The sequence below is a fragment of the Urocitellus parryii genome, chromosome 11, assembly GCF_045843805.1.
Source record: "Urocitellus parryii isolate mUroPar1 chromosome 11, mUroPar1.hap1, whole genome shotgun sequence".
In the NCBI taxonomy this organism is placed as follows: Eukaryota; Metazoa; Chordata; class Mammalia; order Rodentia; family Sciuridae; genus Urocitellus; species Urocitellus parryii.
In genome coordinates this window covers 34,606,911-34,626,968 of record NC_135541.1, presented here as the reverse complement: position 1 = coordinate 34,626,968, position 20,058 = coordinate 34,606,911, and the positions used below count along the sequence as shown (strand labels likewise).

Genomic DNA, 20,058 nt, shown 5'->3' with positions numbered 1-20,058 from the left:
CTTCTCAAAAGAAGAAGTACAAGGCCAACAAGTACATGAAAAAAATACCTAACATCTTTAGCTATCCAGGAAATGCAAATCAAAATTACAATGGGAAAGAAACCCCTACAGGGTCCCCTTCTGCCCCTGCAAGAGTTCTATTTCTATTCTTTACACTTGAATAAATTCTACTCCTCTTATTCTTGCAAAAAGAAATTACATTGGGATTTCATCTCACCACAGTCAGATTGGATATCATAAAAAAATATAAAACAAACAAACAAAAACCCAAACAGAACTAACCAATGTTGGTAGGGATGTAGGGAAAAAGGAACCCTCATACACCATGGGTGGGAATGTAAATTAGCATAGTCACTGTGGAAGAGTATGGAGGTTCCTCCAAAAACTAAAAATAGAGTTATTGTATGGTCCAGCTATACCACTACTGTGTATATATCCAAGGAAATGAAATCAGGTAAAAAATGAAAAGAGATAGCTGCATACCAGTATTTATTCTAGCAGTATTCATAATAGAAGTTATGAAATCACCTTAGTTTTCCAGTAACAGATTAATAGATCTTAAAAATTTTGGAATTTATGCATGAAGGAGTACTATTCAGCCATCAAGAATGAAATAATGTCATTTGCAGGGAAATGGATGGAATCAGAGGACACCATGTAAAAATTGAAATAAATCATGCACAGAAAGACAAGTATCACACATTTCCTCTCATATGTGAAGACTTAAAAATGACTTATTATTAAGGAATGAAAAAAGGACCAGAGAAGGATAGAGAGGGGAGAGCAAGGAAGGCTATCGTAGGGAAGGTGGATATGATCAAAGCATGACATATACATTTATGGAAAAGTCACACTGAACCCCATTAATTTGTACAATTAGTACACATTAATAATTATTTAATTTTTTAGTGATTACACACCACCATTACAGCATTCCGAATTTTACTATATGGCTTTACCATTGAGCTTTTTACTCTAGTATGTTTTCATATTGTTAATCAGCATTCTTCATATTAACTCAAAGAACTTCAGTTAGCAATTCCTATAAAGTTAGGTTTAGTGGTGATGAGCTCCTCTAGCTTTTGTTGCTGAGAATATTCTTTAGGTCTCTTTCATTTATGAGGATGACTTCGCTAGATATAGTTTCCTTGGTTAGCAACTTTTTCTTTCAGCACTTTGAACGTATCAACTTTCTTCCTTGTGGCTTTACAAATTCCTGTTGAGAAGTGTGCCCTTAGACCTCTTGTATAAGCCTTATCTCTCCACACTTTCAAGATGCTTTCTTTGTCTCTAACTTTTGACACTTTGACGATAATGTGACTTGGAGTATTCTTCTCTGAATTGACCTTGCTTGGGAACTTTGGAATGTGGATGAATATATATATATATATATATATATATATATATATATATATATTTTTTTTTTTTTTTTTTTTGAGAGAGAGAGAGAGAGAGAGAGAGAATATTTTATTTATTTTTTAGTTTTTCGGTGGACACACATCATCTTTGTTTGTATGTGGTGCTGAGGATCGAACCCGGGCCGCACACATGCCAGGCGAGCGCGCTACCGCTTGAGCCACATCCCCAGCCCTACTCCTTTTTCTTTATATTCCTTTCATTGGTTTATCTTAAATTACTTTTTTATTTTTATTTTACTTTGCCTTACTACATCCCCAGCATTTTTTTTTTTTTGAGAGAGAGAGAATTTTTTGATATTTATTTTTCAGTTTTCTGTGGACACAACATCTTTATTTTTATGTGGTGCTGTGGATCGAACCCAGCGCTCCGCGCATGCCAGGGAGCTCGCTACTGCTTGAGCCACATCCCCACCCTTTTTAGGTCTTGCTAAATTTGTTTCAGTTGTCCTCAAACTTGTGATTCTCCTTACTTGGCCTCCTGAATAGCTGGGATTACAGGTGTGCATCACCACACTTTGCTTGAATGACTTGTCTTTGAATTTGCTAATTTTGTCTTCTGCTTGATTGAATTGGCTATCAAAACTCTCTACTGAATTTTCAGATATATCATTATATTATTTAACTCTAGAATTTGTGTTTGGTTCTTTTTAAATGGATTATATTTTAGGGGGCATTCGTGGTTGAAACCATTTAACTATATATTTTAAATTTTATTAAAATTTTTTTTTTAGTTATAAATGGACAAAATACCTTTTTTTATGTGGTGCTGAGGGTTGAACTCAATGTCTCATGTGTGCTAGGCAAGCACTCTAACACCGAGTCACACCCTCAGCCCCCTTTTATTCTTTATTTTGAGATACGGTCTTGCTAAGTTGCTGAGGCTGGCCTCAAACTTGTGATTCTCCTTCCTCAGCCTCCAGAATCATTAGGAGTATAAGTGTGTGCCATTGTGTCTGGCAGATTCTATTTTGTTACCTTTTTATTTTGTTCATGCATTTTCCCCCTAATTTACTTGATTACCTATACATTTTCTTTCATCTCACTGAGTTCTCTGATCTGTTCTTAATTCTCTTTTAGGCAATTCATAGATCTCCATTTCTTTGGGTTCAGTTTCTGGAGCTTATTATTATTCTTCATTGTCTCTGTAGGCCATGTTGGCACTTGTGAAGGAGGAAGAGCCAATTCCAGTCTTTACAGATTGCTTTCAGGAGATTAAAGATTTCCTCTGTTAGGTTACGGGATTGAAGGATTGCTTCTGGTACCACAACTGAATGGGGTTGGAGTTGGAGCTAGGTTACATAGTCTCTGCTGCATCTGTAGTGGGGTCTGTAGTTGACAGCCCTGTTACCAGGGGTTCTAATGAGAATTAATCCTTCTGGTCCCTGAGTAGACTCTGCTATCTCCAGGACCTTAGGGCTGGTGCTGGGACACAGGCCAGCGTTAGGATCTTCAGACAGTGAGTCTTTTATTAGGTGTGCAATCTAGGTGTGGCTTCATCTGGAAAATCTCCTGTGAGGTCACTGGGTAGGTTCCCAGACAAACAGTATTGCCCTGGTCAATGGCTGAGAGGGGATGGACCCAAGTCAGTCACAGTCTTGTTTCAGGGACCACAGTTAGAATTGAGGCTAGTAAGCCTGCTACAGGGACTCAGGCAGGTGTGTCTCCCTCTGGGTCCCTGAGCTGGCAGTGGAACTAATTTTTGACTACTGCTGAGGCGGGCTGGAACCAAGTCTCAGAGGCTTTTCAGTGTCTGCTATGAAATTAGGGTCATAAAGCCTTCCCTGGTGATTCAAGTGGGCATCTCTTTCTTTGAGATCCTATGGCACTGATTGAACTGTGCTCTGACTGCTGCTGAGTGGGGCTAGAGTCAAGTTTCAGAAGTTTCAGAGTCATTTGTAAGTACACTGCCAGGATCAACATTAGCAGGTTGTCATCTTAAGGCATAAGTGGGTGTGATTCCTTCCAGGTCTCTGAATAAATGGTTCTAGACTAGGAACAAAGCCAAAAGGGCTATATTTCCAGATAATCTGGAAATATAGCCCTTTTGGCTTTGTTCCTAGTCTAGAACCACCTGCAACCACCTGCAACCACCTGGTTGCAGTACTGCCCTCCTTGGTCTTGGGCTGTGCCAGGTTTTCACAACCTCCTACCTGAATCCCACTGAGTAATTTTTATCCAGGTAGGATTGAAAATTTATTGTAGCCAGCGTGGGGTAGGGTTGGGGGAGGTGGGGGGATATGACAGAGAGCTCTCCTCTTCTGCTATCTTGCTGATATCATTCTGCTATTGTTTATTTGGAAGTTTTAAATATGGCTAAAATATAAATGAATGCCCAATTGATGACAGGTGGAATGTGGTAGTTTGTACTGTGTCAATTTGGTTAAACTAGACTCATGTTTCCCATAATCATTTTCCCCACATGATCCAAAGAGAACTTTGTACAATATCTGTAAGCATAATTTAAGGAGAAGCCATTGCTTTGTGAATGCTGTCATGCTTAGATATTGTAAGGGACTGTAGAGAGTCCTGTGGGTTCCAACTTTTCCTCACTCCTCTTTCCTGTGGCAAGTTCTTCTTCCCAGTTGCTGACCCTGTTGGCAAACAAAGGCCTGGGGCCCACCACCAGATGCTTGCTGTACACTTTCAAAGGCAGTTGCTTCCCCTAGACATTCCTAGAGGTTCAGTTTCCGTAGACATTCCTACTATCCTTTTCTTCTCCATTTTGTTGTGGCCATGGACAAAGTGGCTTCTCAGATTAACTGATCAGAGACTCTTTCTCTGATTCTCCAGTTTCTCTCCTTAACTTTCATTCCCGGCTCCTTCTACATCTATGCAAGATATATTAATTCCTATAATGAATCCTGTACTGATAATAGTTCTTCTCTCACGGAACGTTGACTAATTCAAATACGGAAAGTGCTTGCACCTTTTTCAGTATTTTTTTTTTTTTACTTATTTATAGTACTTGGGATTGAATCCAGGGATGCTTTATTACTGAGCTACATCCCAACTTTTTATTTTTTTAGACATGGTCTTGCTAAGGTGACCTTGCATTTGTGATCCTCTTGCCTCAGTCTACCAAGTTGCTGAGATTAAAGACCATGCCCAGCTCAACCTTGTGCTTCCTACATTGAGTTGTTCAACCATTATTTGGATTCTGTTTATGAAACAAAATACTCTCCCCACCACCAAGCTAATCATTTAGGGTTTCAGGTGTTGTTGTTTGTCTATAAGAATTTGGATAGGATGCTTTGGTTGTATTAATAGAGACAAACCTCTTTTTAGTTTATGTGAAAAGGAGAATTTATTACAAAATTACAAGGGTACCTTAACAAAGCCAAAAACAATAGTTAATTCTAGGCCTCAGGTTGTTATTATTATTATATATTTTTTGGTACTGGGGATTGAACTCAGGAATGCTTAACCACTGCGCCACATCCCCAACTCTTTTTTATGTTCCATTTAGAGACAGGGTCTTGCTGAGTTGCTGAGGCTGGCTTTGAACTCATAATCCTCCTGGCTCATCCTCCCAAACTGCTGGAATTACAGACATGAACCATCACGCCCAGCTATCAGATATGATTTGTAATCAAAAGAATTGTAACTAATGCCCTATGCAATGTTAATTATAAGTTTGCTTCTTTCATTTCTGTGTGTCTATAAGCAGAAACAGACTCCCTATGTTCCAAAGTATTCGTTCGAGAATGTTTACATGGCAAATAACCTGGGAAGACAGTGATTATGGCTCCTGCTGATGCAAAAAGGAACGCACAACTTTACTGTCCATTTAGAAAACATTTGGTTCCCTGAATTTTTTCCTATAATAATGCCACCCACTGTGTAGGCATTATCTGTTCCTCTTCACCTTATCTTATAGGAACTGAGGCTCAGGAAACAATGTCAAAATGATGATATTCTGGCTACTTCTATTGTTATGAATAATAACCTTCCTTTGTGTTTGATCCAAGAGACATGAAACTGTTGCAGGCTAACTTATCAGATTGTATTGAAGGTGAAATCTCAGATCCTTCACAGTTCTTAAAAATAAGATCATTTTTGACTGGTGTAATTTATACTGGTACAATTATTGTTCTGTGGGCTTTTCAAAGAGAAAAATGTATATGCCTCTGATATGGATTACTTTTTTTTTAATTGTAGATGGACACAATATCTTTATTTTTATCTGGTACTGAGGATTGAACCCAGTGCCTCACACTTGCAAGGCAAGCACTCTATCACTGAGCTATAGCCCCATCCCATGAGTGACTTTTTTGCAAACAAATAAATATGTTAGGTTTTAAGAAATTACTGGGGCTGGGGTGGTGGCTCAGTGGTAGAGCACTCACCTAGCATGCATGAGGCACTGGGTTCGATCCTTGGCACCACATAAAAACAAACTAATGTATCCACCTAAAATTAAAGATACATAAATAAATAAATATTAAAAAGAAATTACTATATCACTATAGTATAACAACTACTTTTATATGTGTGTGTGTGTGTGTGTGTGTGTGAGTGTGTGTGTGTGTGTATGTATCTGTGTTTCCCATTTGTAATATAGACAAGAATTTGGATAGGATGCTTTGGTTGTATTAATAGAGACAAACCTCTTTTTAGTTTATGTGAAAAGGAGAATTTATTACAAAATTACAATGGTACCTTAACAAAGCCAAAAACAATAGTTAATTCTAGGCCTCAGGGATAATGGCCAGTAATAGAAACCAAATCTTGCTAGCAAAGAGGAGTTTACAATTAGAATATAAAGACACTTTACCAAGCCAAGGGCAAAGATTACAACCATGCTTCATGAAGGGTTAGGACAAGGGAATGGAACACTGTTAGAAAGGCAGGAATCATACTCTTTTGATCTCTCATCTCTGCTTTTCAATTTGCAAATGCTTTTTTGTTCTCTCACTACAGATCTGTTACTTTCCCTGCCTAAGCTACATGGTAGAATATGGTAACCCACATCTCCCCAGTTTATACTTCCTCTATTCCAGAGACTAGTCAGACCAAGGCTAGAATCTCTTATCTCCAACCCTGAATTTCTGGGGAAGTTGTAGGACCTTGCCAAATTTAAAGATAACATCCTTCTCAGGGATGGGCAGTAAGTCAGAAATTTCAGGAAAACAGGAATAGAAGCCAACTGAATTTTTAATTTTTGTTGCTCCTTAAAGACCTGGAGATGAAATAGTTTACTTTTACATTTAGGGGTGGATAGGAGATAGATGCTCAGAAACCACAGCATACTGTGTGGAAATGACCAGATACTTCAAAAGATAAGGGCATTCTAACTCTTTTTAATATTTCCTGGGTCAGAGATGACAGACTTGGATAATGATATCTTATTTGAGATAAGTTTCTTCTCATCTGTCTTGATAGGTAGGGTTTATCTCTGGGAAAATTATGAACAGGTCTTGATATAAATTATTTAAACACAAATGGTAATATTATTCTTTGTTAATCAGATTTTCCAAGAGAAATTTTAAAATGTGGTTAATTATATGGTGAGTGTTTAGGAAAAATGGAAAAAGAAAAGAATACATTGGCAGATGTCAGAAATCCCTCAGAACCATAAATAAAAAATTAGTCAATGGTATCTCAAACTAGAGAGGAACTCTTACTCATGTAGTTTGAGTCAGTTGCTTATGAACTATTTCTATCATAGTAGGGTGAGGGTTGAGGGGATATTCAAGAAATATAGGAGATGGGAAAGAAAACTTGATTTCTTGATTCTATGCAGTGTTTCAGACCTCCCTGTAAGAGCAAATTTATAATGCTTACTGCTATGGTTTGGATAGTGGTGTCTCCCAAAAGCTCATATGTGAGACAATGCAAGAAAGTTTAGAGGTAAAATGATTGGGTTGTGAGAGGCTTAACCCAATCAGTATATTAATCTGCAGATGGGGATTAACTAAGTGGTAACTACAGGCAGGTAGAATGTGGCTGGAGGAGGTGGGTCATTGGGGGCATGCCTTTGGAGGTTTATATTTTGTCCTTATTTTGTAGAGTGCTCTCTCTGCTTCCTGTTTATCATCCCAAGCTGCTTTCCTCTGCCACACCCTTCCACCAGGGCACAGAGCAATGGAGTCAGCTATCTAAGGACTGAAACCTCTGAAACTGTGAACCCCAAATAAAATTTTCTTCCTCTAAAATTGTTCTTGTCAGATCTTTTGGTTGCACCATGAAAAAGCTGGCTAAAACACTTACCAAAAGCATGTCGTGATACTATTTGAAATATAGGTGATTTTTATATTTTAAAATCAGAGAAGCTGATAGAGGTATTCCACCCAGCCCTAGTCACACTGAAATAAACCTGAAAATGTCCAAATTATAAAGAAATGTTGTGGATGTTTTATTAAAAATGTATTCATGCTAAAGATTTTTTTTAAAGAGAATTTTTAATATTTATTTTTTTTAGTTCTCGGCGGACACAACATCCTTGTTGGTATGTGGTGCTGAGGATCGAACCCGGGCCGCACGCATGCCAGGCGAGCGCGCTACGGCTTGAGCCACATCCCCAGCCCTAAAGATTTCTTAAAGTATTTCTCTTGTGTGTTGAAAACACATTCCTATATTTGTGGTATCTTTTGATGAGATACAGGGAGTTAAACTTAATGTTCATGATACTACTGTACTTCTTCCCACAATTTTGATTCTAGAAATAAGAATCAGCAGGAGAAGTAGGGCCACTCTATGATAACTAAGAAGAAAAGCAATATTAATGTGAACATGTTAAGACACTCAAAAGCTGGAAATTCAGTTTTGACTTTACCTGATTTCAGTATATACAAGGTTTCAAAAGAAAAAAAGTCATTCAGCATTATGTTGAAGGTTTTGTATTTCGACTTCTGTGTTTCTTCGTGAAAACATTTCCTTACTGTTGTCATCATTTTCATCATCATAGAATGCCATATTCATTACATTTTCAGTACATTCTTCTAATGAAATTGTTGACAGGTATGAAAATACTTTTTCCATTAGAGGTTCCCTGAGAAGAGGCTTTGAAGAATTCTGTTCTGCGAGAAAATCATCAGAATACCAGTCTTCAGCTGCTTCAATACTTTGGCTGTAATAAGCTTCAGATGGTAATGTTGATAAGCTTAATGGAATGCTGCTGCCATTTGTTGCTGAGCTAGTCTCTGGGGAATAACTGATGATTTTCTTTGTTGCAAAGCGGAATTCATTTTTAGAGTGATCTTTATTTGCTGCAAAAAATATATTTATTATGAATATTACATATTCATGAGTCAAATCTTAATTTATAAGGGCATTTTTTAAAATTCAGACTATTTTTAGGGCTATAATGGACAGGATAATGCTCTTCAAGAACATTCTGAGTTACTATCATCATCTGTACAATGTTTAATATGTAATTGGGAATTAGCAATATTTTCATGAAAATTAAGAGTAGAAAAGACTATACTAAATAAAACCAACCCGTTTTTACAGAAAAAGATTCTAAGTGGGACAGAAACCTCAGTTTTGGGAAGTTCCTTAGAGAGGACAGATTCTTAAAGATTTATAACTAAATATTGTCTTATTTTAAAAATATAAGCTTCCTTGAGCAAGCAGATTACCAAATGGAAAGGGCCTATGGGCTGGCCCTATATAAATAACAGTAATAATATTACTACAGAACTTTACAATTTACAAAGTGTTTTGATATAATTATTTTCTCAATAATTCTTCAAGGCAGTTATTAGCACCACTTCACTAAAGGAAAAGAGATTTAGAGAGATGATCCATCACAAATCAGATACAAAATGGATTCAATCTACATATTTCTTACTTTAAGTCTAATTCTTTTGCCATTGAATTATTTAGGTTGCACAATGGCTATTTCAAAGTGTTAGGTTTTATACAATATCATATACTATCTTTTTTTAAAAAAAATATTTTTTTAGTTGTTGATGGACCTTTATTTTATTCATTTACTCATATGTGGAGCTGAGAATCGAACCCATTGCTCACACATGCTAGGCAAGTACTCTGCCACTGAGCCACAACCCCAGCCCTCATATACTATCTTAAATGCTTTTTATATGTTTTATATTTTCATATTAACTTTTGATACTTTACATATTAATTTTTAAAGTTGTTTTAAGTATGTTACCTTATATTAACATTTCTAAAATTATGAAGGAGACAATGGTTTGAAATTCTAAGACATAACCTACAATATCTAGAGCTGTAAAAACTTGTTTTTTTTTAAATATAATTTTAGTTGTAGTTGGACACAATACCTTTATTCCATTCATTTATTTTTATGTGGTGCTGAGGATCCAACCCAGGGCCCCATGTGTGCTAGATGAGTGCTCTACTGCTGAGCCACAATCTCAGACCAAAACTTGTGTTTTGAGGTTTTTTTCCCCTGTTTCTCTTCCTCTCTGATTTATTTTTATCCTCAAGCATGAGTACATGGCTTTGACTATGATATCTTTGGGCTCCAGTAGTAGACACAACTTAAAATTTCATAGTTTAAGATCTGACATTACAATTTTTGTTTTTCTAAAATTTATGTGCCCATTCACATACTAATAAATTAGCATTTCTCTTCAATTTTCATAGTATTTAAAATACTTAACATTAAGCATAGCCTCTTGATTCTTAAAGTTGTAAATTGTTATACGTTAGGATTGTTTCTAAGAAACTATTGGAGAAAACATACCTTTTATACGTGCTGCTTCTTTTTTTCTTTGCTCCTCCTACATAAAAATTTATTTGTATTTTTAAAATGAAAATCATTTTTATATAATTTCTATACTATATTTAATCTATACACTTATATAATAGTAATACATTTTGCACCTATGATTACAGGTTTATTACAAAGAATGCAAATCAGGAAGAGTAATAAATTTTAACATTTATTTGCATTTCTAACAAGCTCCCCAGAATAATGCTGATATTGCTGGTCTGGGAACAAGAGTATGGCCCTGGACTGATTGAAATTCTATCCAATTAAATGAATGAAAAAGTGGGCATTCTTATATACTGTAAATCAGTACAAATATTTTGGAGAGAAATTTAACAAATCTACTTGGAATATATTATGGCAAGTATATAATTTTGTTTTTGTGTCAATGTTCAGTCACCCGGATGTTCATTCAATGTGTGTAGCATTTTTTTAAAAAAACTTACAATTAAAAAATCCAAGATTAAGTAAATAGTTAAATGCATTATTATACCTAGATACAAAGGATGTTATTTCTTTCTCTCTTTTTTTTTTTAATACTTGTGGGTTGAACCCAGAGGTACATTACCACTGATCTACGTCCCAGTTCTTTTTTTTTTTAAATATGTTTTTAGTTGTAGATAGACACAATACCTTTATTTATTTTTTTATGTGGTGCCAAGGATTGAACCCAGTGTCTCACGCATGCTAGGCAAGTGCTCTACCACTGAGCCACAACCCTGGCCCAATCCCAGTTCTTTTTATTTTTTATTTTGAGACAGGATCTTGCTAAGACACTGACAGTCTTGCAAAGTTATTGGGGCTGGTCTCAAATTTGGGATCCTCCTGCATCAGCCTCCTGAGTCACTGGGTTCACAGGCATGTGCCATGGCACCCAGCTGGATATTCTTTCAACTATTAAAAATGAAGCTATTTATCAGTAAGTAAGTAAGGACTAAAAGTAAAAAAACACTATGGAAACATATCATAAAGACAGAGGAACAACTTTGATTAGATTTGGGCATTATAATACTAAGTAATGGATTATAATGTGCTGAGTGCAATAGAAATACATGAATTCATACTTAAATGGGAAAGACATAGCAAGGCATTATATTATATATTCAAACTAAAATCATTAATTAGTGTTGTCAAACATTGTAATTAAGGACAAATATTGCATGTCTCTTGATATGATAAACTGAATCTGATCAGAAGAAAAACCAAACTGAAGAATAGTTTATTATTCATACATTAACTGCCTTATATTCTCAAAAATACCTATTATCTTTTTAGACTTTTATTAAAATTTAGTATTTCTACTCTTGAAAGAGGTGATTAAAAGACAAACCACAGAGCAGTACAAAATATGTTCTTTCATGTATCTTATAAAAGACTTATAGCCAGAGTATGTAAAGAATTTTCAAAACTTAGTAAGAAATAATTCAATAAAAATGGGGAAAATTTGGGGCTGGGGTTGTACTTCAGTGGTTGAGCGCTTACCTTGCATGTGTGAGGCACTGGGTTCGATCTTCAGCACCATGTAAAAATAAATAAATAAAGATATTTTGTTTTTTTATAACTAAAAATATTTTTTTAAAAAATGGGGAAATTTTTGAATGAATGACATACAGATGGCAAATATGTACATCAAAAGATGTTCAACATCAATATTTTTAGGAAAATACAATTGAAATCATAATGGAATACTACTACATAACTTAGAAAACAAAAACAAAAAACCCTGGCAATTTCAAGTTTCTAGAAATTTCAATTTCTAGAACTCTCTATATATGGCTAGTGAAGATGTATAATGGAGCAATCAATTTGGAATCAGTTTGGCAGTTTCTTATAAAAGTTAGAAAACATATATAATCCAGTAATCCCAGCAGTGAGTATGCTGACTGCCAGTGGACATGGGGTGGGAGAGCCCTGGGGCTCAGTGGGGTGACCTCTGGCTGAGGGAGCCACAGTGCTTCTGCCAGGAGGATGACAAGCAGGGACCCCAGATTGACAACACCCCTTTCTGTGGTAGAGGAACTTTGAGAAGGATTTGCATGGCAGCCCAAGGATTAGGAAATCCTGATGCAAGTGTGTGGGCCGTGTCATGCTTTTGCATATACTAACAGCACAGTCCTCACCTCCCTATCTGAATCCTAGTTCCTGGTACCTCTAGACCCCATGACATGGATAACTTAGCCCTATAGCCTGGGACCCTCCTGGCTTGTGCTTTCCCACCCGAGAGTGGAGAGGGCCCAAGCCAGAAGCTTAGCACCCAGCATCATGGCAGTTTGGCAGTTTCCTGGCAGGGCCTGCAAGATCATCCTGGTTGTCTTCTTCTTTTTTTGTTTTGCTCTAATTAGTTATACATGACATCAGAATGAAATGCCAATATCTTGAAATATGAAAGGCTGAGGATTTAAAGAGACTGAAGAGAAGGGACAGATTAAATCAAATATAATTTGGACAGGATCCTTAACTAGAGGGAAACAATTCTATAAAGGACATTATGGAGATAATTGATAAAGTGGAATATAGAGTATAGATTATAAGAATATACTTAATCAATATAAATTTTTTAAATTAGAAAACTATAATAACAGAAGTGAATAACTCATAGATTGTACACTGAATTATTAAAGGCCAAAAGAGAGTAACATGCAACTAATGTCAATTCTTCTCAAACTATTACAAAGTATCAAAAGGGAAGGAATACTTTCATTCTGAGTCCAGCACTAACCAGATAACAAAACTAGACAAGAACAAAACAAAAATTAAACCCAGAGACCAATATTCCTGACGAACATATATGCACAAATTCTCAACCCGCAGGGCACAGTGACACATGTTTCCCAGCAACTTGCAAGATTGAGGCAGGAGGATCATGAGTTCAAAGCCAGCCTCAGCAACTTAGCAAGACCCTGTCTCAAAAATAAATAAATAAAATTTTAAAAAAGGGATGAGGATGTTGCTCAGTAGGTAAGTCCCCTTGAGGTCAATCTCTGGTACCAAAAAAATTCTCAACAAAATACTAGCAAACTGAACCCAATGGTACATCAAAAAGATTGTACACAGGATTGATCTCAGGGGTACAAGAATAGTTCAACATATGTAAACCAATAAATATATTGCATCAATAGAATGAAGGATAAAAAACACATAGTCAACTAAATAGATGCAGAAAAGGTATTAGATAAAATTCAGTATCCCTTCATGGTAAAAAAATTAGGTATAAAAGGAAGATACCTCAACACAATAAGGACTACATATGACAAACCTCACAGCTTACATAATACTGAATGGATGAAATATCATGAAAAAGACAAAATTGTCCATTTCCAGTATTCTTATTCAATTATTATTGTAAGTTTTAGCCAGAGAAGTAAGATAAGAGAAAGAAATAAAGGGTATTCCAATAGGAAAGAAGGTCAAATTATTCCATCTGTTTGCAAACAAAATGATTTTATTTTTTGTTTTGTTTTTCATTTTATTTATTTATTTTTATATGGTTCTGAGGATCAAACCCAGTGCTCCACACATGCTACGCAAACACTCCACCACTGAGATCCAACCCCAGCCCCCCAAAATGATTTTATGTATGGAAAAACCTAAAGATTTAAAAGAGCTTATAAATGTAAAGATGTAAAGTCAGTACATGAAAATCGGCTTTTATATACATCAATAAAGAAATTTCTGAGAAAGAAATAAGCAATCCCATTCAAAATAGCTACCTAAATATTTTAAAATATTTCTAATATTAAAATATTAAAAATATAAATTTTCCAAGGAAATAAAAGATCTTTACAATGAAAACTACAAAACAATGAAGAAGGAAATGGAAAAGAACACACACACATACAAATGGAAAGTCATCCCATTATAAGACATTCCAATATTAATTGGAAGAATTAATATTGTTAAAATGACCATTCTATACAAAGTGAACTACAGAGTCAATGCAATTCTTATCAAAATACCAATGACATTTTTTACAGAAATAGGAAAAATGCTCCTAAAATTTTTATGGAACCACAAAGACACGAATTGCTGAAGTAATCCTGAGCAAAAATAATAAAGCTGGAGGCATTGCAACAGCTGACCTAAAACATACTACAAAATGATAGCAACAAGACAGCATGTCACTGGTGTAAAAGTAGACATGTAGACCAATGAATCAGAATGAAGACATGTGAGATCAATCCACATACTTCTGGCAATTGATTTTTTTTTTTATACTGAAGATTGAATCCAAGGGTACTCTACCACTGATCTGCATTCTTCCACCTTTTTTCAGTTTTTAAAAAAATTTATTGGTTCTTTTTAGTTGTACATGACAGCAGAATCCATTCTGACTAATTATTACACAAGCACAGAATATATCTTATTCTAGGTAAAATCAATGTATATGATAGTGGGATTCACTGTGGTATTTCATATGTATACTTGGGAAAGTTATGTCAGATTCATTCCATTGTCTTTACTCTCCTTATCCTCCCTTCCCCCCTTCTCTCCATTCCCTGTTGTCTAATCTACTACACTTCTATTCTTCCCCTCACATTTCCCCTTATTGTAGGTTAGCTTCCACGTATCAGAGAAAATATTCAGCCTTTTGCTTTTGGGGGCTGGCTTACTTCATTTAGCATGACAGTCTCCCAATCCATCCATTTGCTGGCAAATGTCTCAAAGTCATTCTTCTTTATGGCTGAGTAATATTCCAATGTGTGTGTGCGTGTGATATATATATATATCACATTTTCTTTAGCCATTCATCTGGTGAAGGGCACTTAGGTTGGTTCCATAGCTTAGCTATTATGAATTGAGCTGCTGTAAACATTGATGTGGCTGTGTCTCTGTAGTATGCTGACTTTAAATCCTTTGGGTATCTACTAAGGAGTGCTACAACTAGGTCAATTGGTGGTCCCATTCCTAGTTTTTGAGGAATCTCTATATTACTCTCCAGAGTGGTTGCATAAATTTGCAGCCCCATCATCAATATATGAGTGTATCTTTTTCCCCATCCTCACCAACATTTACTTTTTTGTACTCTTGATAATTGTCATTCTGACTGGAGTGAGATGGAATCCCAGGGTAATTTAATTTGTTCTCTAATTGAGAGAGATATTGAACATTTTTTCATATATTTGTTGACTATTCATATTTCTTCTTCTGTGAAGTGTCTGTTCAGTTACTTTGCCCATTTATTGATTGATTGTGTGTGTGTTAAGTTTTTTGAGTTCTTTATATTTTCTGGAAATTAATGTTCTATCTGAGGTGCAGGTGGCAAAGATTTTCTCCAATTCTGTAGGCTCTCTCATCATGCTCTTGATTGTTTCCTTTGTTGTGAAGAAGCTTTTTAGTTTGATGCAATCCCATTTACTGATTCTTGATTTTACTTCTTGAGCTTTAGGAGTCTTATTAAGGAAGTTAGTTCCTGAGCTGATATGTTGGAGTGCTGGACCTACCTTTTTTTCCAGTATGTGCCAGGTTTCTGGTCTAATATCTAGGTCCTTCATCCACTTTGAGTTGAGTTTTGTGCACAGGTCCATTCTACTACATATGGATTTCCAGTTAACAGAATCATTTGTTGAAGAGAGTATCTTTTCTCCAATGTATATTTTGGTGCCTATACTGGCAAATTACATACAAAAACACACTAAAAAGATTGTTCACTGTGACCAGATGGGGTCATCCTTCGATGGAAGGTTGGTTCAACATATGGAAATCAATAAATGCAATTTATCATATTAATAGACTTAAAGACAAAAATCACATGATCATCTCAATAAATACAGAAAAAGCATTTGATAAAATACAGCATCCATTTATAATTAAAACACTAGAAAAAATAGGGATAAAAAGCACCATATCTCAATATTGTAAAACCTATATATGAGAAACCCAAGGCTAACATCATTCTAAATGGAGAAAAACTAAAAACATTCCCTCTAAAACAGAAACAATACAGGGATTCCCTCTTTCACCACTTCTGTTTAACATAATCCTCAAATCTCTAGCCAGAGCAATTAAGCAAAAGAATGAAATAAAAGAAATAGAAATAGAAAAAGAAGAGCGAAAATTAGCTGTTTGCCAATGACTTGATTCTATATTTATTTTTTTATTTAATTTTTTTTCTTTTAGTTTTAGGTGGACACAATGTCTTTATTTCATTTTTTTATGTGGTGCTGAGAATTGAACCCAGTGCCTCATGCATGCTAGGCAAGCACGCTACCACTTGAGCCACATTCCTAGCCCTTGATTCTATATTTATATAGCCCAAAAAACTCCACCAGAAAACTTCTAGAATTTTTAAATGAATTCAGCAAAGTAACAGGATACAAAATTAACACTCATAAATCAATTGCAATTCTATACTCCAGTGACAAGTCAGCTGAAAGGAAATTAGAAAAATCATCCCATTCACAATAGCCTCAAAAAAAAAAAAAAACAAAAACCCTTGGGAATCAATCTAACAAAAGAGTCGAAAGATCTCTACAATGAAAATTACAGAATACTAAAGAAAGAAATTGAGGAAGACCTTAGAAGATGAAAAGACCTACCATGTTCTTGGGTAGGCCAAATTAATATTGTCAAAATGGCCATAATACCTACAAAAGGCAGTTATGATATTCATGGAAAAATAAGGGGCCCAGAATAGCCAAAGCAACCCTTAGTAAGCAAAGTAAAGCAGAAGGCATCATAATACCAGAACTAAAATTATTCTATAGAGCTATAGTAACAGCATGGTATTGGCACCAAAACAGGCAAGAATACCAATGCAACAGAATAGAAGACATAGAGACAAACCACAAAATACAGTTATCTCCCATCTCTTAATTTTTGAGACAGGGTCTCTCTAAGTTGCTTAAGGTGTCAACAAATTGCTAAGGTTGACCTTCAGATTTACAATCCTCCTGCCTCAGCCACCCAGCTCACTAGGATTACAGTCATGTGTCACCATGTACAGCTTCAGCCATTGATTTTTGACAAAGGCAGCATGAACATACATTGGAGACAGGGCAATCTCTTCAATAAATGGTGCTGGGAAAACTGAATGTCTAAATGCAAAACAAAGAGTATACCCCTGGGGGTGGGGCTTTAGCTCAGTGATAGAGTGCTTGCCTAGCATGTGTGAGGTATTGGGTTTGATTCTAAGCACCACATAAAAATAAATAAATAAATAAATAAACAAACAAACAAAATAAAGGTATTATGTTCATCTACAACTAAATATAAAAATTTCTTAAAAATAGTTAGTATTAAAACAGGGGCTGGGGTTGTGGCTCAGTGGCACATGTGAGGCACTGGGTTCAATCCTCAGCACCACATAAAAATGAATAAACAAAATAAAGATATTACATCCGTCTATAACTAAAAAATATCTAAAAAAGAAACAATGTACCTCTGTCTCTTACCATATGCAGAAATTAAATCAAAATGGACCAAAGACTTAAGTTTAAGACATAAAACTACTAGAAAAAATATAAAGAAGTGTTTTAGGACATTGGTTTGGAAAAAGAAGTGTTAGATATGACCTCAAATGTACAGGCAACAAAAGCAAAAATGGACAAATGGGAGTACATCAAACTGAAAAGCTTCTATACAGCAAAAGAAACAGTCAAATGAAAATCTACAGAAATGGAGAAAATATTTTTAAACTATTCATCTGACCAGAGATTGATTTCCAGAATATAAAAGCAACTCAAAACCTCACAGAAAAAAAAGTTGAGTGAGTCACCTAAATAGACCTTTTTCAAAGGAATATATACAAATGGTTGACTGCCTCTTCCAACCAGCAGACTACTGTGGGAGGTCAAGCACTTTGGCCCAGATCCATCCACACCAGCATGTGCTGGACCGAGGCTCACAGTAGGCCTGGGTCCACCCCTCTACCTGCAGGAACCTGCCAGAGTCCAGCCTCTGGCACAGGACCACCTCTTCTGACCAGTAGAATACTGGGGGAGCCCAGACCACCCACACTAACTTGCACAGGACTCAGGTCCAGGGTAGGTCTGAGTTCACTCTCCCCCACCTGGGAGCCTAAATCTAATCCACTTCCATCTTGGGACACTGCAGTCATTGCCATAGCCTTCCCAATGCAGTAACCCCTAACTTTTTGACAGCAGACAGGGCCTAGAAGCAGTTGCATCTCAGAGCAGGCATCCCAAAGGGAGTGTGAGGCCCACTCTTTCAGCCCTATCTCTGTAAGACTTGCTTCCATCTTGGAGCATCTTAACTATTATCTCGAGATACATCAGCTATTGCCACCACCACCTTTATATGCAGTAGCATACATTGAGGTACACCAGCAGGGTCTATAAGCCCAACTTCAAGGTGAGGTATGGACAATCTGCATGGGTACTACAAGAATATAGGGAAGAAACTGTAATATCTCAGATCCACACTGTCCAGGAAGACACATAGACATAATGAAAAAACAAGGGAGGAAAGTGCCCCAAACAAACCAGGACACTATAACAACAGAACCCATGGACAGCAAAGTCAATGAAATGTCAGAGAAGGAGTTCAGAAGGTTCATAATTAAAATGATCTGTGAATTAAAGAATAACCTAAATGAGCAAATACAGGCAAAATTTGATCACTTCAACAAAGAGATAAGAGAACAAATACAGGTACAAAAGATTACTTCAAGAGAGAGACAGAAACTCTGAAAAAAAACTAGTCAGAAATCCTTGAAATGAAGGATGCAATAAATCAAATAAAAACTCAATAGAAAGCATAATCAACAGAGACTAGATCACCTGGAAGAAAGAATGTCAGGTAATGGAGACAAAATATACAATCTGGAAAATAAAGTTGATCACACAGTGAAGAAACCATAAACAGAATATTCAAGAATTGTGGGACAGCATCAAAAGACCAAATCTAAGAGTTATTGGGATAGAGGAAGGCACAAAGCTTCAAACCAAAGGAATGCACAATCATCTTCAATGAGATAATATCAGAAAATTTCCCAAGCATGAAGAATGAAATGGAAAACCAAATACAAGAGGCTTACAGGACACCAAATATACAAAATTACAACAGATCTACACCAAGGCATGTCATAATGAAAATGCCTAGCATACATAATAAGGATAGAATCTTAAAAACTGCAAGAGAGAGGAATCAGATCACATATAGGTGGAGACCAATTTGTATCTCAGCAGATTTTTCAACGTAGACCCTCAAAGCCAGAAGATTGTGAAGAAACATACCAAACTCTGAAAGAAAATGGATGCCAACCAAGAATCTTATGTCCAGCAAAACTAACCTTTAGATTTGATGATGAAATAAAAACCTTCCATGATAAACAAAAATTAAAAGAATTTACAACAGAAAGCCTGCACTACAGAACATCTTCAACAAAATGAAAAACAATGATGAAATGAAATGAAATGAAAAACAATGATGAAAATCAGCAGAGGGAGGTATTATACTAAAGGAAAAATCTAATCAGAGGAGAAACCAAGTCACATTAAGTCACGTTAAAAAAAAAGACCCAACAATATGCTGCCTCCAAGAGACTCATCTCATAGGAAAAAGCATCCACAGACTGAAGATGAAGGGTTGGGAAAATTCATACCTCTCACATGGACTGTGGAAGCAAGCAGGGGTTTCCATTCTTATATCAAATAAAGTAGACTTCAAGCTAAAGTCAATCAAAAAGGATAAAGAAGGACACTACATACTGCACAAGGGAACCATACACCAACAAGACTTAACAATTATAAATATATATGCCCCAAACAATGGAATGTCTAAATTCATTAAACAAACTCTTCTCAAGTTTAAGAGTCAAACAGACCACAACACAATAATTTTGGGTGACTTTAACACACCTCTTTCATCACTAGATAGATCTTTCAAACAAAAGCTGAACAAAGAAACGATAGAACTCAATAATACAATCAATAACTTAGACTAAACTGACATGTATAGAATATTTCATCCTTCAACGAGAGA

At 35.9% G+C, this 20,058-nt stretch overlaps 1 protein-coding gene across 1 annotated transcript in view; it reads right to left on the bottom strand.

Annotated features, from left to right (window-relative positions):
• Positions 1-8,521: 8,521 nt before the first annotated feature.
• The window catches only part of C11H1orf185 (chromosome 11 C1orf185 homolog), a 48,877-nt gene continuing 37,340 nt past the window's right edge, over positions 8,522-20,058 (bottom strand). Inside the window, exon 4 of the mRNA XM_077791478.1 lies at positions 8,522-8,626. Coding sequence (XP_077647604.1) covers positions 8,522-8,626 — 105 coding nt within the window. The remainder of the gene's footprint in view (positions 8,627-20,058) is intronic.